Source organism: Haplochromis burtoni, unplaced genomic scaffold (genome assembly GCF_018398535.1).
Source record: "Haplochromis burtoni strain Fernald_Lab_line unplaced genomic scaffold, NCSU_Asbu1 Contig_22, whole genome shotgun sequence".
Taxonomy (NCBI): Eukaryota; Metazoa; Chordata; class Actinopteri; order Cichliformes; family Cichlidae; genus Haplochromis; species Haplochromis burtoni.
In genome coordinates this window covers 2397372-2423485 of record NW_024582383.1, presented here as the reverse complement: position 1 = coordinate 2423485, position 26114 = coordinate 2397372, and the positions used below count along the sequence as shown (strand labels likewise).

Below are 26114 nucleotides of genomic sequence, written 5' to 3'. Positions count from 1 at the left end.
TTCCCCTCTGCCCAGGGTGCGGCTCGTTGGGATTTTGCACGTCGCCCGTAGCTGTCTCAAGACCGGGGGGTGCTGTCCAAGGTGCTGAATTTAAGCTCTAAACCCCTATGGTGAAAATTAAAAACAAAACGTCACATTTTCACTCTGTGCTCTCTTTTCGCCTGGGTTTGAAAAACTGCACTGAAAGAAACCAAACCTTCTGCCCGGAACAGCCCCCAGGAACATTTAGAATTATGTGTATTAAACATACACACACACACACACACACACACACACACATACATATATATATATATTACATATTACATATTAGGTGGGCATGCCATGCACTACTTTTGCAGTACGTAATTTGCTTCTCGTAATGTCTCCTAAGCGCGCAAGCAGCCTGAATTACATAAAAGCCTAGCTTAAAAATAAGGAATAAATAATTTTCCTTATTGGTAATTTGTCCCGAGGGGCTGTTGTCTCTGCAAATGGAGTAACCCCCCCCACCCACTGTGCTGATTACTCTGAAGAAGGCGGGTCAGATCGTCAGTGTGGGAGAAATCCAGGGGCCCATCAACAGTAGCGCTGAGTGAAGCAGAGCTGAGAGATGCGCGTTCACTGAGCCGGAGGAAGGAGCACGGCTGCCTTTTCCTCCACCTCGCCTCACTTATAATAACCGCCTCATCACCACCATCAGCATCCCACCGCCCCCGGCACACTCTCATCAAGAAAGGCTCGGGTTTGTGGATGGGATTTTGGTCTGGATTACTATAATTTGCGATATTTACGCGCGGGGCTTTTGTCCGTCCGGAGTCTGCGTGGAAAAAAAAGGTAGGAGCAGATTAAAACTGGTTTAGTCCTGTTTTATTTTTATTTTATTTATTTTTTTATTCTTTCCCTCCCCACCACCATCTTAATACGTTATTTGTTTCTGTGAGGATGCTTAAGTTGCGGGATTCTGAAGTTTTTCTGAAAATATTCTGCGAATTTGATGTGACTTTGAGCTGAGATGAGGAATTAGGCGCAGTGGGATGGCTTGGATCGTTAGAATTTTGAAAAGCCCTCACCCGCAGTTTAACACTAAACAGTGGGTAGGTCTGTGACGTGAGGGAGATAACGTGGACTTATTAGAGTTGATTTTTTGTTGTTGTTGTTGTTGTTCCTTTTTAAAACAAACAAATTCGTAGGGAATGAGCGAAGCGCATAGAGATGGAAAGTTTTAGCTCACCGAATCGCGTCTCTCGGTCGGAGAGAACAGCGAAGGAGGAAACTACCCCGAACTATTCCCGTTTTCTCGACAACTTCACCCACGAGTCCTGTTCAAATTTCGCTTCGTAATTTCCAAAAGCAAAGGTTCGTAAGCCCTCGAGCCACAGTCAGACTGCCACCGTGCGAGAGGCAGAGGGAAAGCTTGAGCGCGGCTGGGGGGGACATGTAGCCCGCTGTTTTATTCATCCGTGCGGGCTTGCGGGCTGGATTTCTGGCAGGTTTTAAATGTTTCCTATCATCTGAAGGTTTAAAATATTCCATTAAGGGATGAAATTACTCATGTGATCGATAGCATCATTTTCTGTTGCACTTACATTGTGAAAGCTCAGCCGTGCGGAACTGAAATGTCCACCGGGGCTTTCAGCAGAGACTACAGCATCCCTCTAATTTAATATTTCTGCGAGAACTTGTGTCTCTGAGCTGACTGCAGAGTTACCGCTGATCCCGTCTCTGTACCTTATTTGCTCTAAATTATGGCTGGTGTTTTATAAAAGTCTGTTTACTGAAGCCCACGTTGGATTTCGTGATGCATTTAGGGGCCATTTGCTCATCTAAAATCTAAATACTGGGCTATTTTTTTCTTAACTGCAACATCTGGAGCCCTGCACAGATGTTCAGCGGGAGCGGAAAGAATCGTGTCCGTTCCTGCTGGTGCCAGATTGAAGTTTATGCTCTCAAGTTTTGCACTGAAGCTTTAAATGACTTCACTTTATTCCCGGTTCACCCTAAAATTCCCCTTCTGCTCCCTGCGCCCCACTTCCTCTTACCAGCAGTGGACTTGGCAGGTCCGGACACGCTTCTAATGCAGCATACCCTCGTCTGCTGTGACTGCTGTCGGATTAAATCGCTCCTCCGGGCTGCAGCTTGTGATGGACAGGGAGCACAGCAGGGGGCTGAGGGGGTCTCCAGTGCGTGATAGGGGCTCGGCTACATTACAAAACATGTCTATAAATCTGCTGCACCGAAGCCGGACCTGTCAATGCATCATTTATGGGCAGTCAGTGAAGGTATCCCATACAGGTCATCTCATATCCTGCACTATTTAATAATTTAATGTGTATATCCCGGAAAATATGTGCTTATTCTAGCAGAGCAAGGTAGCTATTTAGAAATTATGCCACTTCCTATTTGTTTAACAGGAGGCAGAAAAAAACAGGTTTGGGTTTATGCTAGTTAAACAGTGTACTTAATTAAGAAGCCCAAAACAGCTTGTTAATTTTTCCTTTTTCGCCCTGTGGAGTGAGGACTGCTGGGTGCTCTCAGGCATGCTGTTAGCTGAAGGGCATCTTTCATAACAAGCCTGCGAGGAAAAGTGTCAGTAACATATTCTGGGTAAAACTCAACTTGGCACTATGTTAGCTTCATTTAGCTTAGCTTTGAGGTGGAAAGATTTGGATTTTAAGCAGGGCTTATAGTCAGTCGAATGTTAAGTAGTTAATGTCATGGTGGGCAAATGTTGTTTTTAAAGTCAGAATCAATTAAAGGTGGAAAAAACCCCTATTGTAAACAGCTGTGTTTAACACAATGATATCTCCATAACTGCTTGAAAGAGAATATGTTACCATTGTTAGCATTCAGTGTTAAAACCATGGTTTGCAGGCTATAGGGACACCCGATATCGCAGTTAAGCAACACACACACACACACACACACACACACACACACACACACACACACACACACACACACACACACAATAACTCATGTTAATTGAATAGAGTCCAGGGCCATTTTTTTTATACCAGGCAGGCATCTCAGATTTCATGGGCATATTGAGCCTTGCTTAGTCAAGGGACACAGCACATAACACTCTTTTATAGTTGGTGGCTTGGGTTGATGCAGTAGCGTTCAGGGTGATTTCACCACACAGAACCTTTTAACCTCTCTGCTGTCTCACAAAGGCACTTTTAAGACAAAGACAGTCGTCCAGCCAGGCAACCCAGCGTTGTCAGAGAGACACAGTCAGGTACACTCCTGCACAGGGACACACATGCATGTGTACACGGTGCATTAGCATAGGTATCAGTTTCTACAATTCAATAGCTTGCCTGCTGCAGCAAGATTAACTATTCAGGGCAGGTGGTTAAAGGGCCTATTGTGTTGCATGGGTCTGTGCTACTGTCATGATTGGACAATGCGTTTGTCTGGTGGGCAGCCCAATACCAAAACAATTGCAAGGGCAAAGGGCTGGAAGAGTACACACACGTATAAGGTTTCACCATGTGAATCATTCCTGGCTCTGCAGAGCAAAATCAAACAGAACTAGATGAGTACAGGTGTAGCGTACAAAGGCCAGTGAGCTAGTTAATATTCAGTACCGCTGTCATCTGGGTTTGGGTGATGTGAACAAGTTAAAAACGTATTCACTGAAGGAAATTTAGAAAAAGAATGCTAGTGGTGGGATTTGGAAATGAAGTAGCACCATCGTAACATCTTTCTGAATAGCTGTTTATGATTGCAATCCCCCAAAGATACGCAAATGAGAAAAGGAGAGTGGCGGCAGATAATTAGTCATATTTATCAGGATCCCAGCAGGCCCTTACAGACAGCAGGCTAACGTCTGAGGCTAAACACATGCTCCGGCTCACCTCCATGGATTTCCTCTCATCGTGGAATCAACAAGGCAACCCAGCCCAGTAGATGGACTTTATTTATTTGTGTATTTTTCACAAAGCCGCTTTGTTGTCCTTCGACTATTTGGGAATTCATCTCTCAAACGAAGGCTTTACAACTATAAATGATTATTTGAGTGGACCTTCAAATAAAATGAGTAATTGGCAGAAATAGAAAAGTGCATAAAATGGTTGTAAACCTTTAATGGGTGTTCAGTAGATATTTAGTGCTATTTAATGGCCACCTAGAGAGTCAAATCCACATTGAATGGTGCTCTCAGTATCCCTTCTAATTCATCTAAACTCATAGGCACAATTTGCCTAATTGCTGTTTTCCCTATTCCACCTCCTCTGAGTGCTGTTTTACATCTGAACCAGCTTTATAACTCTAGTTTAAGTTGGCATATTTTAGCAACAGTAAAGAAAATCCCTAAAGTTAAGCCAAAAGCTCACAGATAGTGTTAGTTTGACAAATGATGTTTCCAAAATTCTACATTGTGTTGGCTAACTAGATATAGAACATTACAGGGTTTGTCAAATGTTTACAGGCAGGGGATCTCTTACAGAGGGGGTCATTTTCCAAGGACACCCCACCCCTCGTTATCCTAGCAGTGATTTAGCTGGTCAGGGATTAGGGGTGTGGATCATTTGAAATATTTCCTGCATAGCTAACTGGCTAATAAACCAAAGTACACTACAACAGGAATGGTTGATTGTAGCTGAAGAGGAGTGAGTTGTTTTATGACAGATTGTCATGATGTGTCACAATCATATTAATTTCTATGGGCCCAATAGGATGATGGAGTGGACACAACATGCTTGGCATGAATGGGTCTCATTTGTACAGACTTAATTGATACAACATTTTATAACCTTTAATAAGAATCTCTGGACTCCTCTTTGTTATGTTTCATTGGGTCACATATTTTATTTGTGTCACACATCCCCTTGCAGGTGGTTGCTTTGTTTTGCTAGAAAATACAGATTCATCTTAAAGAAATGCATTCAGTGCTGTCTGTTCTTTCCCTGCAGTTTAAACCATGGGGCGTGGAACCGGACCAACGATGACCGTTCTGTGCTTCAACCCAGGAAACCGCCTTAAAGAAAAATCACAAGACACAGCTCTGAATCACTGACAAAACACGCTACGGCTCACCTTTACCATAGCAATTTTACGCGTTTATGTGGAAACTGGATTTTTTTTCCTTTCCTTTTTTGCACAATTCTCCATAGATTTGGCAGTTGAGATAAGATCCTTTATCAACGTTAGATCTGCCTCTCAGATAAAAAAAGGATATTGCCCTGTCTGCCTGACTAAGATTATCTATGTGGAATATAACATTCAGCAGAAAAAGCCCGGAACTAAACCATTATCAGATGTTCATATCACTTTGAGGATCTGTCCCCAGTTCTCACCCTCTTCTGAGCTCCCTGTTATTCTCTACCATGAATCCAAACAGCCTACCTGGATTTTTCCTTATGCTGCTAAGTACCATGCTGGGCCTAAGCATAGGCCTGGAGTTTACTGGCTCTGAAGGTCAGTGGGCTCGCTACCTGCGCTGGGATGCCAGCACCAGAAGCGACATGACGTTTCAGTTCAAGACTTCAGAACCAGAGGGCCTGATGCTCTACTTTGATGATGGCGGATATTGTGACTTTCTGCTTCTCGCTGTATCTGAGGGTAAGCTGCAGCTTCGCGTCAGTATCGACTGTGCCGAGACCACCATCACCTCAGATAAGATGGTTAACGACAGCCGCTGGCACTTTGCAGCCATCAACAGGCACAATTTGCGGACTGGCTTGGCCTTGGATGGCCAAACCAAGACGGAAGAGGTGCGGCCTCAGCGGCAGTTCATGAATATTGTCAGTGACCTCTTTCTTGGAGGCCTCCCAGGGGACATCCGCACGTCTGCCATCACCCTGCCCTCCGTCCGCGAGCTAGCGCCATTCAAAGGAATTATCACAGACCTCAGTTATGGGAGTAAGCTGCCCACGCTTATCAATAGTCAGAAAGTCCGCTTGGAGATGATGGGCCTATGCACAGAGAACCCCTGTGAGAATGGTGGGATCTGCTCACTGGCAGACGGAGAACCCTACTGTGACTGCTCCAGAACTGGATATGTAGGTCGATACTGCACTGAAGGTAAGAGGGCTGGCTCCAGAACCTTTCTGTGTCAAGCACGATTGCTGGTTAAAATTTTGAAATAAAAATTCAATGGGATTCCTTACAAATGCAGACTTCAACTAGCATCACATCTGCTGTCTGCTTCCAGGTATAGCGAAAAAAAAAAAAGATTATATGATTACCCTTCATATTTGCTTTTTTGTTTTTTTGCATATGTTGCATCATTAAAATCATCTCATACCATGTGGCTGTAAGCAACGCAATAAATCTCAATACAAGCCTCTGAAAATTAGATTCAATTTCCATAACTGTGTTGCTATTCCCGCTGCACCTAATGCGATTTGTGCCACACCAAACTTCATTTATGAAATGCCTCGAAAAATGTGCATTGATTGCACAACAGTGTAATTTATATAAAGCAGGAGCATCTATACTCTGGCGTGTTTGAGCGGTTTAATGCAATTCATGCAGGACACCCAATGAAAATACCGAGGGTTTTGTTGCTCTTACGGCTTCTTTTAGAACGTCTTCGTATTTCACGTGGGAGTTAAATTGGAGATGATGTTCTCAGCATTTCTTCTCCATTCACAGTTATTACTTTTGATCAGGCAGTGGTGGATATGGTATTAGCTGATATGACTAAAATTACAATACTGAGTTCTCTTTTTTTTCCCCTATTAAATGTATTCAGATTTTGCAAGGTGCTGCGGGACCTGAAGGTACACAAAGTTTGGTTGAGAAATAACTTCATGTGTTTTTCTTCTGCTTCTGTGCCAAGGCCATCGCTTTATTTGGAGAGTGTAATGAGATCCAGCTCTTTGAGGATATTCCACCTTATTCTATCATCTTCACACCCTAAAAGCTTTAGTTATTAAAAAAAGTTGTTTTTTTCTAATTGATACCTACGTGGTCCGACAAAACTTGCCACTGGTCTTTCCCTTCCTTTTCAGGAAATATGTATTTAAAAAATAATCATGTTAAAATCTCTCATTGTTCAGAACACCCTGCTGCTTTACAGCCTTGAGATCAGTGCTAGCTGATGCCAAAAATAAGTTGCTCGTTTTTTTGCTATTCCATTCACCACAACACAAAATTTTCTCTTTTTTTCCATATTCAAGAAGGGTAACCTTTTAAATACACAGTTTCACCATAACCTTACTCGCTTAACTATTTGTTTACGTGTATGGATTGCAGGAGATCCCTTTGTGTGAACAGACCCATGTCAAATTTCCTCCCCTGCTGACCCACTTCCTGCCTGTCTAAATCAAACTGACACGACTGAGGGATGACTCCATTTTGCCCGAAATCAGAGGAATGCTCACTGAACGCTAGAGCGCTAATGACGAGCTATTTTAAACTGTATCTAATACAATTAAAATGTTTGTTTTTTTAAATGTCATCACTGCAGCGTGCCTTTAAAATGTGATTTTTTTGCTGTCTTTTGCTTCCCAATATGCACCAAAATTTGCTGATCAAATGAAGCTGTTCGGACGTCAGATCACGAGTGCTAGCCTGTGGCGTTGTTGAGGACAGCACGCGATGTGCTGGTTGCAGAGCAGTCGAGCAAACGGGCTGGACTTGACCTCTTTTCGCTTCATCCCATTTGCCCGCTGCCTGTGTCGAACAGTCGATAGAGGAGGAGCAGGAGGCCTGTTGGTCTGAGGGCTGACGGTGGAACTGTGACATCTTTGTGTTAGAAAGGCCGAGGTTTTAAGACGACTCAGTCGGGCGGTGGTCATATCTTAGCTGCAGGGCAGAACGAGTCCAATGTGTGAATTTACCACTGGCCTGTTGTACCCTAATTTGTCACAGGAAATTAGCTGTTGGACAACAAACCAACTCATGCTTACTTCCTTCTTCGTCCTTCTATCCTTCTATTCAGGCATCTGTTCTTCATTTTCCTCCGATTTCAGGCTATAAAAAAAGGGGAGCTAGGGGAGGGTAGTCAAGTTAATTCCCCAGCTGAACTGACTGCTGCTCTTTTCTGCTCTCCCATTAACTGATGTGGCTGATTGTTGATTATGCCACAGAGACTGGGAACCATAATTAGGAGGATAATGAGAACAGAGATGGCTAATTTGCCTGGAAAATGCCTGCGCAAACACTGCCGCCAATTCAAACTGTCTGTCGGCAAACTCGTGAAGAGTTCTTTTACTGTTATGGCCACATGTCCACAAGTGGGCAAAGTACTTGTTGTTCATGCGGCGCTTGAGCACAGAATGTTTTCAGGGGATGTTCGCACACCTGTCCCGTCAGTATACTGTGATCATGCCGTACATTAATGAGCAATGAAATTAGCAATTTGTCAAATGTGTGAATATGTATATGTTACATTGTCAGATGCAGGAGTCCGGATGCATTTGCATTCACAGGCATGCGCGTGAATGCACGCGGATGCAGGCGAGGCCCTGGAGCTGCTCGTTAAAATGGGCAGATGGCTGACTGGCTGAGTAGACTGGGCCTTGGAAGAGTTTTCCCAGCCGTGTTTTTAATGGTAGCCTGCTAGCCGACTGGCCTGGAAGGGAAAATACAAGGACTGGGCAGAATTCACATGTGTGATGAGAAATGAGCAAATGGGAAAAGTGGGATAAAGCTTCTGTTTGCCACTTCACTGAAAAACATCCTTCTTGTTCCCACACTGGTATACCTCCCCCCCTCTTTTCTCATCTGTCATGAATTAGTGGGGGTCAACCTTCTGCTAAGGCATCATCATTTCACCGCAGTGATAATTATGAAATGGTTCCGTTTTCTGAACGCCTGCAAGCCCTTCAATGCTTTGCACCATAAACAGTTGGCCATAAAACACATGCTCAGTCTCGCCTCCTGTGTGGATCAGGATGTATCGGTATGGCTAACTGCGTCATGGCGCAGGGAGTGAAATTAGACAGTACTCGCTCTCTGCATGCGTCGACCTTAGTGTGCAGATCTGTAGCTGTAGCTTTAGTACTTGACCTTGTCATTGATCATTCTTAAACTGCTTCTTTAAGCACAGCCATCTTTATTATTCTCCTGCTATTCCTTGTGCAAATATCACTGTCTTTAATAGAAATGATCTGGATGTGAAATCTCTTTCAGTTCAGCTAACTTAGCAGCGGTGACATTATGAAATCTCTTGAATACCTTGTGGTTTTTCTGGTTACATAAAGGTATGCAGAAGGTCAAGGTTGTTAAGAGCTGCACAGGATTGTTTAATGAATATGTAAAAATGATCATCCATGTCCTCTTTCAGGATTCCACATCCTGCATTTGTAATGAGCAGTTTAAGGACCTCCTTTTTGCTTAAACAAATATGCAGGGACTCGGTGGAAGGTTAGTAATTGAAGGCTAGGGCAAGCAAACTGTTAAGTAAGTGCTGAAATGGTGCCTTCGGGCTTAGCTTTGGGGATTAATAAACAGACATGGAAAAAATGACAGTTACAATAATCTTACTATAAAAAGTAGGTCAGCGAGAAAAAAATGGTGCAGGGACTTGCCTGATGCCAGTGCACGGGGCATTTGTGTCTAGTGCCCATGCTGAAAATTATGCTTGGATTTGAGTGGTGAAGCTGCTGGTAAAATAGAGCCAGGGATTACGCTCGGACCACATGTCCTCCACAGCACATTGGCTTGTTCTGAGCACCGTCGCGACAAGAGAAAAGGTTTTATCTACACGGAAACTGAGCATTTAACACACGCGCACGCACCATATCTGGACACAAGCATTTGCACAGTCAGGGAAAAAAATATGTGTACCTGCTGATTCAGGCACATAAATTCAAGCATTAAGTCCCCCCCCCCCAGGATCATCTCCTGAGAACTGGAACAGTGCTGCCGTCCATCAGCTGGCTTCTACCCTCCTTTCCCACACTTCCACCCATCGCCCTTCCCTTTCCTCTTCCAATGTCATTTTTCTTGTGTGGGAGGAGAGGCAGCATCCATTTTAGACTCCCTAAAGGAGACAGGAGGAAATCTTCACCTCGTCTTCACCATCCCCTGCTGCAGAATTTGCCTCCCTACTCCTCCTCTCAAATGATATATCTGTCGTGGGTTGAGTTTGTTAAATTTAACATTAAACAAGGACTTAAAGCTGTCAGGGAGGCGGGTGGGGAAAAAATGAAACACGGAAATCCCTGGATGTATCTAGTAGTACGAAACAGGCCACTCCTCTTTGTAGACTGGGCAGAGATCAAAGCGCATCGCTAAGTCACATTAATATCTGATATCTCGCGTTAGAGCCAATATTTAAAATGTCTGATGTAGTCTGTCTTAATTAAGATGTGTTTAATTTTCCTCTCATCAGTTTTTGATGCTCTTTGGGGGGCACCGATTACAAGCGCGAGTATTCCTATTAGGATGCGAGCTTCAGGTTTGTGACTAAAGAAGAATAATAAATATATAACAGACTCAACTGATGTTGAATCCACTCAGTCATCTGTAATGTTGCCTAAATCACACTGGCATGTCTGAGACCCACAAGGTGTCACTGACGGGTGAGCTCTCGGTGAGGATGTTTGCCGCGAGCGATGAAGCTTAACATGCGGCTTTTTTTCTTCTTTTTTTGTAATGTTGCCGTGCTCCACTATTAGCTACACCGGGACTCCCACTGTGAGCATTCTTCTGAGAAACCACAAGGGGCGTGTGATTGTGGATGAGCGATAAGTTGAAGAAGAAGAGGTGGAGGAGAAAGGCATGGGTCTGAGAACAAGCAATCCTGCAATCCATAAAACTCACACCATAAATCCTCAGCAGCGTGGATTTATGCATCATTTTACGTGTTCAAGGGACTCTGTGTGATGCGGAATATTATGCTACAATGACAATATTCGAAATGTGGAAGAGTTGTTTGCACAAATGTCGATCTGGATCCCGTGGGGGCGGGACAGATTCAGTTTTATGCCTTTTTCTTTCCACAGGTGTTCACACTGAAATAGTTTACAATCAGACATGTCAAGAGGGCGCCTCTTTGCTCCTTACATGATCGCAAGTGTGTTAGGGGTTTGGTTTTTTTGCATGTGTAGATGCAACATGCAAAAGTGGTTGTAGAGTGTTGCTAATGCGATGCTTCTCTTTGCTCTCTCTCTCTTTTCCTGACGTTTCCACAGCAGTCCTGAGAAAACCAGGTGAGTCTCCAGGCAAATGAGGTCACAGCTTCAGTTTAACTGCTGCAGCCATTCACGTCCCATCCAGTTATAAGTTATTTATGCATTCACCTTTAAAACGCAAGCAAATTTTTTACCACAAATTCTGTTTTAACTCTTAGATTTGACCTTTATTCAGCAAACACCCTCCACAGTTACTTTACATTCACGCAGACTGTTCCTCGTATAAGTCATTTGTCTGTTTCAGTGGAAAGCTTTCAAATGCACTTGGGGAAGCTTTGCCTTTAGTGTGATAGCCATTCTTTGCCATTATGCAAAGCATGCACAGTGACAATACAACTGTAGTATTGGCGTGTTGTGTTTTTTCTCAATTTTTCCTCTCTGTTCTCCTGTCTGTTTGATTTTTCTCTTCAAGGCCTCGCACACCTGAAGGCAGAGCAAGGTACTCTTTCCTCTTTCTTTGTAGATATCTCTTTTATTTATTTGTTTTTTAGCTCACTAACCCCTGTGTTGGTTGTGAGCTGTAAATTTACAGTGTGCGCCTGCACTACCTGTCCGTTTGCATTTGCGTGTTGCTGTGCGGCTACTGCAGAGAGGTGGGGTGGGGGTGGGGGGATGACTGTGTGTGTGTGTTTGGCGCAGAGGGGTGCACAACAGCATGGCATGTCCCACATCTCACCTTTGTCTCTCTCTCGCTGTGCTCGTGTGTGTCCTCAGCCTCGTTTCATCCAGGTCTCTGTGTATTACATAATTGTGTACTACTCTCACTTCCACAGCAAACAAGCAGTGACACGGTCCACTGTGTGGGAGCGGGGATGGTGGGGATGGGGTGAAAAAAACAAGGAAGCTCGGGGGTGGGGTTGGGGGTGGATAAGGAAATCACTGGAATTTGGGGAGACAGCTCAGAGGAGAAAGAAGCTTATCTGGGATAGAGAGGGGTGAAAGGGAACAATAAGGATCAAAGAGTGTCAAGGTAAGGTGCATGTAGGAGAAATAGTAGCAGGGTTTGCATTCATATTTGATGAATCTGCAGCAACACAATTTACACTCTACATCCACTGCCAGTGTAAGATAATATTGAAGTCTGGGTGGTGGATGGGTGAAGACAGCAGAGCCCATTTCTGAAGTGGCACATTCATGGAATGTGAATTACTATTACTGTGATTAAAATGGACGGAGCCGCTTCCTTTCTGTCGGATCAAATTCAGTAAAGCTGCATTTGAGAATTTATTTTTTGGAATAAGCTTAAAAATATCAGCGTTCACAGGCTCTTAGTTACTCTGCAATTTAGATTTTCTTTTTTTCAGATCTCGCTGGCTTGTTGAAAGGGAGTCTGAGACTTATTGTATTTCAAAATCAAATTCAATCTAGCTCTCCAGGAGTCCAAGATTATTAAGTTTGGCATAAAGTAACTGTGACTTTTCTCTAATTGTGCCCAAGTGTTTTCAGCTTTCACTTACCTAAACCGAACTATAACTATGTGCCGATATTACAGAGAAAGGGTGTTCGTTCTTGTTCTTGGAAACAACATTTGGCCATGGCTTCCAGTCATATGACGAGTTTGGAGTTTGCTCAGCTATCATGAGCAAACTATGGCTTATTTACAGGACCGTGCAAAAGTCTTGAGCCACCCATCATTTTTTAAATATTTTGCTTGTCATTTTTAACCTCCTAAGACCCGAACTCCTCCACAGCATGCATTTTTAATTTCTCTTTGATATTTGAGCTGATTGGGTCCTGATGAATGTAAAAACAGAATTACCAGATTTTTTTTTTTTTACCAAATTTTTGTTTCTAAGAAAAATGAGAGCCACATATGAGGATATTTGTTTAAAATTTCAATAGAACAGTAGCAGTATAATGTCCTCGTAAGTGGATATCAGGCCCTTGTAGAGCAAAATTGAGTATTTTGGTCTAAATAACCCAAAATGTGATGTCCACATATGTGGACGCAGGTCCTAGGAGGTTAAAGTAGTCTTGAGCAATAGTTCTCCAGGTCTTTCTTTGGACAATAGCTGCGTTTACACCCAGTTTCAGTCCAGTCCTTGTACCTGAGCATTTTCACAGCAATGTTTTTTGTTTGTTAATCCACTTCACAAATCTATGGACCTGAATGAATCATTCAAACATAAAAGCACCTCCTGACCTGTGTTGTGTCTGCACATAATGAATAACTTAGCAAACAACCCATTTTTAACTCTATTAGCAGCAGTTTGTCACAAAAACATACATTTTTTTTGAGAGTTTAGACACTCTTGAGGAAAAAAGGTAGTTATCCCAAATAGTGACTTAGAAAAATATAAAGAAATGACTTTTGCACAGTTCTGTATATATACTTCAGCCAAAACTATGACAAATAGCCAGCGAAAACCTTAGCCGTAGACCTCAACTCTATTAAAACAACACACAACGGCATAAACAAAATGAAATCTAGAAAAAGAATTGTTGAGATTTTGAAGTGTCAGTTGTGTGCTGCCCGTGTGCGCTTCTCCCATTACTGCACAATTTGCATGATTGTCGACATGTTGCATGCAAGTGTCACAGGCTTTATGTAGACTAACAATAGCTTAAACCTACTTTTTGTTGTCTTTTTCTGGTGCTCTGCCTTGGATGACACTCTTCCTTCTTTTATCTCTACGGATCCTTTCTCCTCTAGGTAGAAGCAAAGGTACAGCAAATCCTTTTTTCCCTACTTTTCTTTCATCTAAGCTGCGAGAGCTCTCTCTGTGTGTTTACATTTATGGGCTGAATTTTCACTGCCGCTTATTTTTAATTCACTTTGAGTGATTATTTAACATATTCATTTGCTCATCGTGGGAGGGAGCCAGGAAAGTCACAGGACCTGATGCTTTCCAGCTAACGAGCAGCCACAGTTATCGTTGCGTGAACGATGAATGAGTGAGTGGAGAGATGAGAGAGGGTGGAAAGAAACACAGTGTCAGTATCGCATACTAAATGAGTCTCTCTTAATTATCACGTTAAATATAAATGATGAGAAAAAATGGATTAATCATTGTCTTAGCAAGCAGTAAATATTAATAATAGCCTGTCTGTGTGAAGATGCCTGTGTTGTGACAGTTCTGTGTCTCGGAAAAAAAAGAGTAATTGGTGAATTTGACCTAACATTTAACTTCATTTAAATGAGGCCATAGAAGCAACCTCTGTGTAGTGCAATTGTGCAGACAATATTCTCATTCTACACTGATCAAAGCCATGTGGCCCGTTTTCGTTAGTTGTGTGTGTTTGTGCGTTTTTACAGGATGTCCTGCCACGTTTGTGTGCTTCTCAGCGTCATCTTGATTGATATCAGTTTTAATGAAAATAGCATATTTCCTCATTTAAAGTAGCTTGCATGAGATGTAGTCATGTGCACAAGTGTCCCATGTTCACAACAGTGGATTGGTTTGATTGATTGTGAGCCCGCCTTCTTAGCTACTGTTGACAAACCTTATCAGTCTTTCTGTTCTTGCACGTTGCATATTGCTGTTTGCTCTAATAACGGGGGCGACTTTGACACTTGAAACTTTGAGTTATTTTGGAATCAGCTTTCAGCAGAGGTAAGCAACAGCAGGTTTTCTCATTTTTAGCCTGCAGTCATTCAATTTACTGACTGAAATGACTGCAGGCAATTTGATCAGCTTAGTAGATTTGATCAGCACTGCTTGGCTAATTAAGCTAACGGTAGCTCCTTGTAATTAACACGGGTTCGTGTTAAAATTTCATAAAGAGAGTCTTGTAAAAAGGATCTGAAAGAAGAGCTATTTTGCTCATTTGCACCTTCAAATTTTCGTTTGTAGCTTTGCATGGTTAACAGTTCAAAAATAATCCTCATTTCTCTTTCACTGGGTTTTTGTGCAGTCCCATAGTTCATCCTCTGTTTTAGTTCCTCTCCCTCAAAGCCTCTGCTCACAGACAGCACACACAAACACAGCTGTGTGCCATGTTCAATATGAGCATCCACCCTTTTAACAGTATATGTACTATACTGGTACCCTTTATATTTACCCTTGGCTTCATGTATCATATGGTCAGTCTGAGGCTACGCGTTCCTAAAGACAGTAGGCAAAAATATAGCATCCTACCTGAAAAAGGCTTTCTGGATGAAACTTTGACAAACTTGACACAAACGTCCTCAGATCCATCAGTTCAGTCTGTCTCCTAAACTCTGATAGCGGTCAGGATCGGTTTTCACACGGTGGAAAAATGTTACAGTGGATGTGAACAACCTGTAATCTTACAAAGTGATGCAATCTAGTGATTTCCTTGGTCTTGGATACGATGCTGGGTTTCTGCTCTATGTAGTAAGCAGTCAAACACACTATATACCATCACTTATATTTTGCTTTTGTCTTCTTGGGCCACAGTAAACTCCATACCCCCCACTGTTTTGATACAGAGTTGATAGTTCTGCAACTTCCATCACATCGTTAAAAATCCCAATTCCAATAAAGTTAGGACACTCTGTAAAATTTAAAAAAGAAAAAAAGAGCTCAGAAATCCATAGTTTGTTCAACTGAGCTGACAGATAGTGAATTTTGAAAGTTTGCCTGAGCCAATGCAGAGATTTCCAGGACAGAATCCTCCCTGTTGTCTATACAGTGCAGTCTGACAGATAATAGGCATCTAACATTGATCATTACTGTCCACTGTGAACAGAGATTCCTCCAGAATTTCTGAACCCTTTGATTAAATTATGTTCTGTATACAATGATATAGTCAAAGTCGTTGCAATTTTACGTTGAGGAACATTTTTCTAAGGTTGTTTTATAGTTTTGGATGCAGTTTTTTCCCCCAGATTCTCGAACCTTTGTCCATTTTTATGTCAAGGGGTGTGCTGTGGCAGGCAGGAGGAAGGACCCAAACGCAGGACTCGTACACGAAAGAGTAAACTCCAAATGGCAGCTTTATTGCTGGAGAAACATGCAATACAAGAAAACTAGACTAGAAACTCAAAACATGAAGCCCAAACTAGAAAAACAAAACCGGGAAACAGAGAACCAGAACATTGCCAGAAGCATGGAAGAAATACACAGCACGGTGAGGAGATGACACAACAACAGAGAGAGGGAAATAAAGGGCTTAAATACAAAAGGGACTAACGAGGGAATTTGAAACAGGAGGGAATCACAGCTGGGACTAATCAGATATCACGAGATGAGGAGGAAGCAAAACTGAATGCGCTGACATAGGACTATCAAAGTAAAACAGGAAACACAAGACAGGCACAGAGACACGGACTTGACACTGAAACATCAGGAGCAGAAGGACAGGAGAAGAAAACTGCGACATGAGACACGACTGACTGTGGAACATGAAAATAGACATGAAGACAGAACTAAACATGGGGGGCACAGGAACAGCACCCCAGAACTAGAAACCACGAAACACTGAAGAACTATAGAGCTAGAAATTACAAAAGACAGAACAATGAGAAAACTAATAAATTACGATATATAAAATAATTAAAACATAAACACTGGGTCACCAGACTCAGGACCATTACATTTTACCTCGGAGAAGCTCTGCTTCTCTAAGATACTCTTTTAATACCATATCACATCATATTACTGATTGTTGGAAATTAACCCATATGGAAAAGATATATATAAATCTTATAAAGTTTGTATCTGTCTTGTGTGAAACTTGAATGAAAAGCATACAAGAGTGAAAACAGATATAAGATCCCTTGAAAAATTCTATAAATGAAACTTGTATGTTTTGGATACTTAATAAAACAATATATGAAAGTAATGAGAAAGTGGCCACTTTCATGAGTAAATCATAAAAGCCTTATATGATTCACTATATGAAGTAGGCCACATCTGATGCAAGTCTTTTATAAGCTTTTACTATTTCTTTTCCATATGGGAACCTAATTAGTTGCTAAATGTGTCTCTGTTGTTTTTTAATCTTTCCATCCTTTTGTCGCCCCATCTCAACTTTTTTTGAGACATCAAAGTCAAAAAAACTTTATTTATCCCCAAGGGGCAATTAAGATAGACATGTTGCTGTTATCAAATTCAAAATGTGCTAATATTTTTTTAAAATGAGAATTTATGTTTTCTATGTTCTGTTGTGAGTAAAATATGGATTTATGAGATTTGCAAATCACAATATTCTGTTTTTGCTTACAATTTACACCGGCTCCCAACTTTTTTATATCTGGGGTTTTATGGGAAGACGTCTACTGCCTGCAGTGTCTAAATGATAGTTCTGATTGGGTAGTCATTGTTTTGATGTGACTCTATGTGAGCAGTTCAATATCACCAATTTCCCGGGACCGTAATGTATCTGCTGACTTTTTACACAGATGGAATTACAATGAACCTTCACTGTAATGTGTTTGATTTACCCATTGCCTATCAGACTGACTTTTCCCTGTGTATGGGCTAAAACTGAATTCCCCTGCATTTATATCACTTAAGCAAAATAGGTTGTAATGTCTATGTAGTTAGAAATCCTAAAGCTCTGTTGCACAACAGAAGGAGCCAGATATGATACACGGGACTTTCTATGCAACTCCCTTGGGGATTTTATTTTCCTCCCACAATCTGAGTCAGTCAGATGGACTGATGATTTAAAGTTACTAATAGGTGTAAGTGGGACTATTGTCTCTAGACTTGTGTGACATATGAATCAATATGTAGCCTTTTAATCAAGGAATGCTTAAACATGATACAATATGACTCTAAAACAGAGACAGCAGCCAAGCCAGTGTTCACATTACACTGTGATGAGTAAAATGAGGACATGCCACGGTCCCAGTGTTATTAGATCCATGTCTCTGCAGTACTGTGTGTGTCTGTGTGTGTGTGTCCTGTAAATGGCACAGCGGTCAAAGGGCACAGTAAACAGGAGGCTGGGGAAAATAGACTACACAAAAGACCCGAGTCCACCACAGAAAAAAAAGGAGTAAAAAAGAAAAATGATAGCTGCAGCCAAAGGGCCAGGCGAGAGTGTCAGTGTTGCAAGATTATATATTTGTAATGAAAAATGTGGAGCACCTTGTCATCCCTCTACTCAGATCTGGGGCTGATATTGCACGTAGCCGTTAAGCCATCTATAGGGAAAGTTTTAGTCGCTTGCAATCCAAGAGAACCCCATTGTTCTTGGCTCAGAGATGCAACTTTTTGATGCATAGCATAAGTTGACATGGCAAACTTTTGTATAAGCTATGGCAGTGGACTGTGCTCCAGTTAGTAACATTGCTCTAGTTAGCAAAATGCTGAACTTCAGGCTACAGATATTTTCAGATTTGAGTGCCTCGTTTATCTAATTAATGTAAATGTGTGGTGAAGATTTATTCTTATGAGCAACTTTATTACTGAATTTAACCTATTTTGTCTTTGGGAGATGGAAAATAGGGCAGCATTTATAACAATCCAATTTCAGTCATACTTTTATGTCATCCAGATAATGAGCTTAGTCAAAGGAGACGCCATAATGTTCATTGTTGGTTTCAATATTTTGAGTTTGGTTATCTGTAGATAGTAACTGTGCTTCAGCTGCCAGACACATCAGCTGTTACATGTATCACATCAACACTTGAGGTGTTAATGTCAATCACAGATTGAATGTGTGCTATGTTTATTAACACGTCGAATTAACACGTTGAAACAAGGGTTATTTTCTACTGTGTTACTTTAACGCTTAGCTGTACAATGAACAAAATTTATACCCTTAATGGTAATTATTCCACAAGATCCTATTTTTAACAGAGAACAACCACTCAGTACATTCAGTTCCCTTTTACATGATGATTTTTCCCCCTATGTCTCATGAGAGGTGTGCCTCCATCCAGACATCTGGTGTTCATCTGGTGGTAACAGTATCAATATCAGAGATGAGACTGCAAGGCAGATTGCACGTTTCACTACCTGGCTTTTCTCTGAGTTTTAAGAATGTTAAAGCCCAAATGAATTGTAGTCGAATCCAGGCACACACTTAAGAGCGACAGAATATTTTCACAGTTTGTAATAAATGCAATGTAAAGTTGATTCTGTTCACACATAGTCAAAGGGTGGAAGTTGTCTGATACAGTGACCTTAAGAGCTCATCTCACCTTTATGGGGATGATGTGGTTTTGTTGGTTTCACTGGGCAGTGACCTCCAGCTCGTACTTGGGAAATTGATGCTTGAGTTTGCAGCAGCTGGAGTGAGAATTAGTACTTCAACGTCCAGGAACTTTGAAGTGCTAACTTTGAGGTCAGGCACGAGTTACTGTTCTAGTTGGAGGACTTGTTGATGATTGAGGGGAGAGATGGATTGGTGTGGGGTCAGCGGTGATGTAGACTTTGTACTGCTCTGTTGTGGTGAGTTGAGCTGATGGTGAAAACAAAGCTGTCGATTTACCGGTTGATCTACTTTCCTACACACACCTGTAGTCGTGATCTCTGGGTAGAGACCGAAAGAAGAAGATCACGGATCCAAGTCACTGAACTGAGCTTCCTCTGAAGGGTGGCTGGGCTTCATCCTATATGGACAGGGTAAAGAGCTAGGTGTTTGGGAGGGACTCAGAGTCGAGCCTTTAGCCCTCCACATCAAACGCAGCCAGTTGATGTGGTTCAGGCATCTGACCAGGTGTCTCTCAGGAGCTGGTGTTGTAGGCATCTCGCACGAGGAGAAGGCCCTGAGGCAGAGCCAGGACATGCTGCAGAGATTACATCTCTTGGCTGGCTTGGGAATGCCTTGGTGTCCCCCCGGAAGAGCTGAAGGAGGTAGCTGGGGAGAGGGAGGTCTGGGCATTTCTGCTTACACTGCAGCCCCTGTGACCCTGGACCTTGGTAAGTGGCAGAAAAAGGATGGATGGCAATCCAAAGGTGGTAATAATACAGCCGACATTACTACAGGCTATTGGACAGAACTGAAATGTGCCAGATTTCTTTTTCTATAATTGCACTCCCAGTACTGTGAATGATCCTGAAAAGGCTACTGGCTTTTTCTGTAATGGAACAGTATGGACAGAGCGCAGGCACAGCTACAGTAGCTTGTCCCCATTGCCAAGTTGTCAGCGGTCCACTTTAGAGAGCAGTTAGTCCTTGGAGAGCGGGAGAGCGAGAGAAAGGAGTTCAGCCCAAGTCTAATCCCTCAGCATGAAGGCTTAGGACTAAGAACTTATTCTCCACTTCTGGAGTCACTCTCCCTAATTATCCCCTCAAAGTCCTGCCGCAGACTTCCAACTGACAAGATTTTTGCTTTCTGCCTCTGCAGCACTCATTCTGTTTCTGTCTCCTCTGTATATACGCGCTCTCCCTGCACGTCACCGTTTACTTGATTCCTTCTTTCTCAGTTGGCCTCTCTGCCTTTGTCCCACCCCATTCATCTCTGTCTGCCTCGGTATCCTAGCCTTTCTCACTTTTGCTCTCCTCATCTTCCTCTTAGCTTTCTCTTCTGTTTCTCTACTTCAAAGTCATGTGGGCGTCACGTGTCTCAAATCACAGTCAGGCTTAAGATGGGAGTGCTTACTGCTGCCCACAGATGCTGCCAGGCTTCAGTGGCATTTATGAAGAGCTCTGTCCATACGCCTCTTAGCTTTTTGGTTTGGTCACCGGACTCGGACAGTACTACACCAGAGTATTCTAGTAGTCGCAGTGGTTTCAGAAAATACTGTGACTATACCTTCAGCACTCATGTAAGATTTATTTTAAACGTTAAAGGGCAGAAAAAAGATTGAATTTTTGCTTCAGAACAAATTTGCAGCGTATGTGTTTTTTTTCTATTGCTGTGTTGTGTTGCATTACTTGATATGTCAATCCAAGGAATGATTACATTTCTCCTCTTCTGAGTGGTTGATGTGTGTTGATGCTTGAAAATTTGTGAGTGACATATAATTCATGTCAGGATGTTAGCGAGTTAACACAGTGGGTGCTGGTGTTTTGAGACAAGTCATGAGCTGCCACTGAATGCCGGACTTCACTGGCTCCAGCATCAGCTCTCAATCGCTGTCACCTGAATCAGTGCTGGTTAAGTATGAGGGCAATAAGGCTAAGTAAGCCGCTGCAAGCCACAACCTGTGACGCAAGGGAGTGTAGATCTGAGGGTAATGTCGGCACAACTTAAGTTGTACGTTTGCAAGAAATTTTATGCTGAAATAATAATAGCAGACATGGAACCAATCGGCTAACATGCACCTGCTCTTATTCATGTAATTCCCAAATCGAGAACTATATGAATTAATTATCCCAGTATAAGTGCTATTAGGGAATGACATTAACCGCTGTTTTCATAAAAAGACAGCTGCTTTTACTGGTGGAAGCTTGAGTCATTTATGTTTTATATTAAAGCTATTATTGATATAATCACACTCAAATTTGTCAGCGTTAAACAGGAAAGATTATTCTGATGTAGTTAGGTTAGCTTAATACTTTTAAATAATGTGAAGTGATAAATACTGTTTTACATCTTTAAAAATACAATCATGTGAAAAAGAAAGTTTTTCACTGGACTCTGTGCACTCTTGCTGCTTCCATAGGAATGAGAAGGGTAAGGAGCAGCCAGGTACTGCTAATCAAATGTACTTAATCAAATGATCATTAGCAAAAAATCTAGCAGTTTGCTGGTCTGGAGCATGGAACAAGTGTGTTACTTCAGTGCCACAGTCTTCCCAGAAATGACATGCCAGCAAATTTAACTCAAAACTGTATTGTGCAATGCTCAGGGAAACTGTAAAAACAAAACAAAGAGCCACGTTTCAGTCTCTACACACCTCACTTAGCATGTTTACTGTTAAACGTTAAGGCAATACAACGAAAAAAGACTGAACAAGTGACTTGTTTGGAAAGGTTGCCAGGAGGAGACCTGCAGTTCTCAAATGATAAATATAAAATATTGGCTGAAAATGATTGAAATGACAAAAAAGAAAAGAGTCAAAATGTTGTAATGGCTCAGTCGAAGTCCAGACCTCAAACTGATTAAAACGCTAAACTGGGACCTTAAGAGAGTTGTGCATAGATGAATATCTACAACCTTCAAGTGCAGGAGGTGAAGGAACGTTATACAGAAGAGTGGACCAACATTCCTCCAGTGATAGTCAAACAGGAAACAGTTACTTCAAGTTATTGCTGCTAAAAGTGGTTCTACAAGACACTGACTGATGGATCTACTTAGTTTTTCACAGGACAGGAGTCACTGGACAACATACTGTTTAACATGGCTGTAACTTACAATCCAAACTACTGCAGTTGGTAAAGTTGGCCAACTACGGCGATTATTAAACCCCCGAGAATGTTGTTCAATGGGAACATAAGAACCAGTCCACTTGGAGTCTGTAGATAAATCTGATTTTCTGTCATTGATCGATATCCTTCTTAGCGGTCTATCTGTGGACTGTTGAGATGAAAGTTTAGACGAGGGTTTTCCATTAAAATTAAAACATATCTTGTGTTTGCTGTCTAAAAATGTGTTGGATTAATTTTTCCCCTTGTGAAATATCAAAGCTCAAGTTTTGGACAAATAATTCAAAACGTGCATTGAAAATTCATTAGACAGATGAAGTTTAACTAAAAGATTTTGGAATTATTGTGGTGTTGGCACATGTGTGAAAAATGTGTTAAGAGAACTTATGTGCTAAGAGCTGGGAAGGGAATATTACTGTATTTTACAGTCCTTTTTAGGGAAACACTTTGGGGAGCTAGGAGAAAACTCTGAGGATATCCATGAATGCTATATTTTACTGAAGCAAACTGACATTAAATTGATTTTCTGCTTCTAAAAAAAGTAAGGCAGAAAACTTGACCTCACTTTATTCAGTCCTTTACTGACTGATGGCACGTTTGAAATGAAACACTTGTCCTTTCTTGTCCTTTGTAATGCATGGCACCAACAGGCAATGCATGTCATCGGAGGCCTGGTTCATTCCCATCCATGCCACATAGACAACGGCTGGGAGTTTTCCTGTCATGCTTCAGACGTTGCATTCAGAGCACCAGCTGTCACTTATTGGCCTTGGCATGCGTTGGCTGTTCTGTTGATAAATAGCTATTTACGGACAGACGCTCACCCTGAAATTGAGTTTAACTTTGCCCATCCTCATTACTCAATCCAAAACTACACCACAACCCTCAAGGTGGGTTTCAAAGTTGCTACAAATTGAGGCCACTGGTCCAATTAAATTTCAGCACTGACCGGCTGCTCCTCAAAGCAGTCAGGAAATATGAGTAGTAAATGGAGACCTTCTCTTCTATACCTGTGGCTTTCCTCCCGCAGCCCATTGTTTCTAAAAGAGGCTGATTGGCTGGGCTAAAACCAAAGAAATATCTGGGAGTCGTAACATAAATGGCTCAAAACTCCAACTGAAAGTGGAAGCAACAAGCAAATTCTGTTCAAGGATCAAAGGTATTAAAAGATTTGTTTCTAGAATCTGAGAGCATTGATTGTGCCTTCTAATTTCCGTTGCATGTTTTCTCCCATTTCTCTCCACATATCATTTTCTATGCTTTGCCATTTCCTTCATTTCTCTCATACTCTTGTTTCACTCTGTTACTTTGGCCTTTTGTTTTCCATTTAGTTTAAATCATCCTCTTGTCGTTTTATTTCTCCTCTCTCGCCCTATTTTTCCATTTCCTGCATCTCCGGTTCCCCCGGACGTTGGGCAGAAATAAAAAAAGTCAGCTACAGTGCAAACTTCTAACTCACTGATGTCATTACGATATTCGGTAGCCTTTCCCTCCTTCTCTTTGCTTTCCTCTCTGTCTCTCCCTGCTGCTGACCTCTGGGATCAACCGAGCAAAACTGATTCCCACTTTTTCACGGATCACCAGTACGTCAGCGGTTACACAACAGCGAGCGAGAGAGAGTGAGAGAGAGTGAATGCAAATATGCAACTGACGTATTTGTCCATCTTTATTTGTGTCGCTGTTTATCACCGTGAGAAATTTGCTTTTGGTTAAGCCTCGCTCTCATCACAGTAGTTAGTGAATTGTGATTATTAGCTGGCACGTGCAAAATGTGCACTGTTTCCTCTCCGTGACCAGTGAAAGATCAGCTGACACGTTACATAAATTCAGTACAACACATCTGCAAATATATACATGCAAATTGAAAACATCCTTATCATTCTTCCAAAGTCCGATTCGTCGACCACGTGATTTAACTTAAACTGCATGCTTGTCCAGCTCAGGCAATCTGTCAGAAGTAGGTCAAATCATATCTCGTGTAAAATGAATAAATAAATAAATACTGGAGTACGAGTTCACATTGGGCTGAAATCTAGGAGATGCTGTGCATTGTTTGCGAAGTGCATGAGATCTTACAAGTGGGATTTATGCGAAGAACTAGGTTAAGATGTGGCTTGAAGGGCTGTATTGTGAGAGCGTAAGTATGAGTGCAGGAAGGCTTAGCAATATGCAGGAGCGAGTGCGTCTGTGCAGAGCGTTGTGTGATCGTGCAGACGGGTGACATGTGTAGATGTGATGGCTGCAGCCATGCATAGATGTTCACACCAGGGAGAAAGTAAACAAACATGGCAGCAGAACGGTTTACGAAAGCAGCAACCACTACTAGAGCACTTCGCCTCTTTCTTTCCCTTCTCCCTCCTATTATTGTTTAATTCTTCCCCCCGTTTCCAGTTGTCCTTGGCTCAGGAAGTCATCTTTTCATGTGTTGTTTGTTAGTTTGTAAAAATCATAAGGTTAAGAAACTGCTAAATAAAGATTTCAGGTAAAATATTTAATTGAAAACCACAGTGTGTGAAAAATTTGAGTGGTGGTTACAAACAGCTCTTTTCTGCTTTGGTTCTTTGATTTATTATTTAATTTTTGGGGGGGAGGGATGAAGAAAACAGGGAATAGATTTTCCAAAATGCAGTTTGGAAACCACCGGCTATCAGTTGATGATAATTTGCCTTTTAATTAGCTTTCTGCATTCATAAACTGCTATATGTCACTAGTTCTTAAGTTTCTTTTTGAAAACAACAACAATAAAATTCTCACTGTGCCCTATTTTAGGTTTGATTGCTGTAATTTAAAATTACAACCAAATTTAGAGCTCTTGTGCACAGACCATGACTGAAACATAGCTCACTCTGCTTTATGTGGTGCATTGGATTAAAGAGGAACAGGTCTTACCACATGCAGTTATATGAAAGAAAACATTTTCAAAGGACTCGCTGCAGTCTTCTGAGAAACAAAGTATTCCCCGTGATTTAATAGCTTCTAGAACCACCTTTAACAGCAATAACTTGAAGTAATATTTTCTGTATGACTTTATCAGTCTCTCACATCGTTGTGGAGGAGTTTTAGCTCACTCTTCTTGACAGTGTTGCTGTAGTTCATTCACGTTTGGGAAAATCCATGTATACACAGCTCTCTTAAAGTCCCAGCACTACATTTCAGTCAGGCTGAGGTCTAGAGCATCACAACACTGTGATTCTTTTCTTTTTCAGCCATCCAGTTGGAGATTTGGTGACCCAGTATCAGCCGAGCTTTAGCTGTCAGACAGATGGCCTCACATTTGGCTCTAGATTACCTTGGTACACAGAGATGATCATGGTGGACTCAATGACTGCAAGGTGGCCAGGACCAGCGGTTGCAAAACAAGTCAAAATCAATACCCCTCCAATATTGCTGAGAGTTGGCTTGATGTGTTTGGGCGGATATGCTGTGTTTGGCTTTTGCCAGATGTGGTGTTATGCATTATGGCCAAATGTCTCCAGTGGGGCCATGTTTGTGTTTTTTAAACACAAAAGGGGCTTTTTCCTAGCAGTCCTTCCAAACAAGCCATACTTCCATACAGACTGTACATGAACGTTATCATTTAACGTCCTCACTGAGGCCTGTGCAGTCTTCTGGTCACACTTGCTGATGATCAGTTAATCAGTTGCATTTGATTAGCAGCGCCTGGCTGCTGCTTACCCTCTTCATTTCTGCATCATATGCATCCTAGCTTTCATAAGTACGTATGAGGTATAGATTTTTATGTTATGTCAATACTGGACTTTTTGGCATGTTTTTAAATCAGTTTCTTTCAGTTTCTTTCTTTTTTTCTATGTATAACTCATGGCAGTCTTTAGGCCTATGAAATGTAGTCGATTTTTCATGATTTCAGAAT

At 41.8% G+C, this 26114-nt stretch overlaps 1 protein-coding gene across 15 annotated transcripts in view; it reads left to right on the top strand.

The window, feature by feature from the left end:
• The first annotated feature begins 517 nt into the window (after positions 1 to 517).
• The window catches only part of LOC102308027 (neurexin-3b), a 317322-nt gene continuing 291725 nt past the window's right edge, over positions 518 to 26114 (top strand). For 7 of the 15 annotated variants that reach the window (XM_005917071.3, XM_005917069.3, XM_042218695.1 and 4 more), the window contains exons 1-5: positions 518 to 816; positions 4899 to 6009; positions 11073 to 11090; positions 11485 to 11511; positions 13726 to 13737. In XM_005917071.3, the coding sequence (XP_005917133.1) occupies positions 5313 to 6009; positions 11073 to 11090; positions 11485 to 11511; positions 13726 to 13737 (754 nt within the window). In that variant the 5' untranslated portion in view covers positions 518 to 816; positions 4899 to 5312. Of the gene's footprint in view, positions 817 to 899; positions 2262 to 4898; positions 6010 to 11072; positions 11091 to 11484; positions 11512 to 13725; positions 13738 to 26114 lie in introns of those variants that run through there. The other 8 variants (XR_006054138.1, XR_006054137.1, XM_042218698.1 and 5 more) reach the window with 6 other exon arrangements.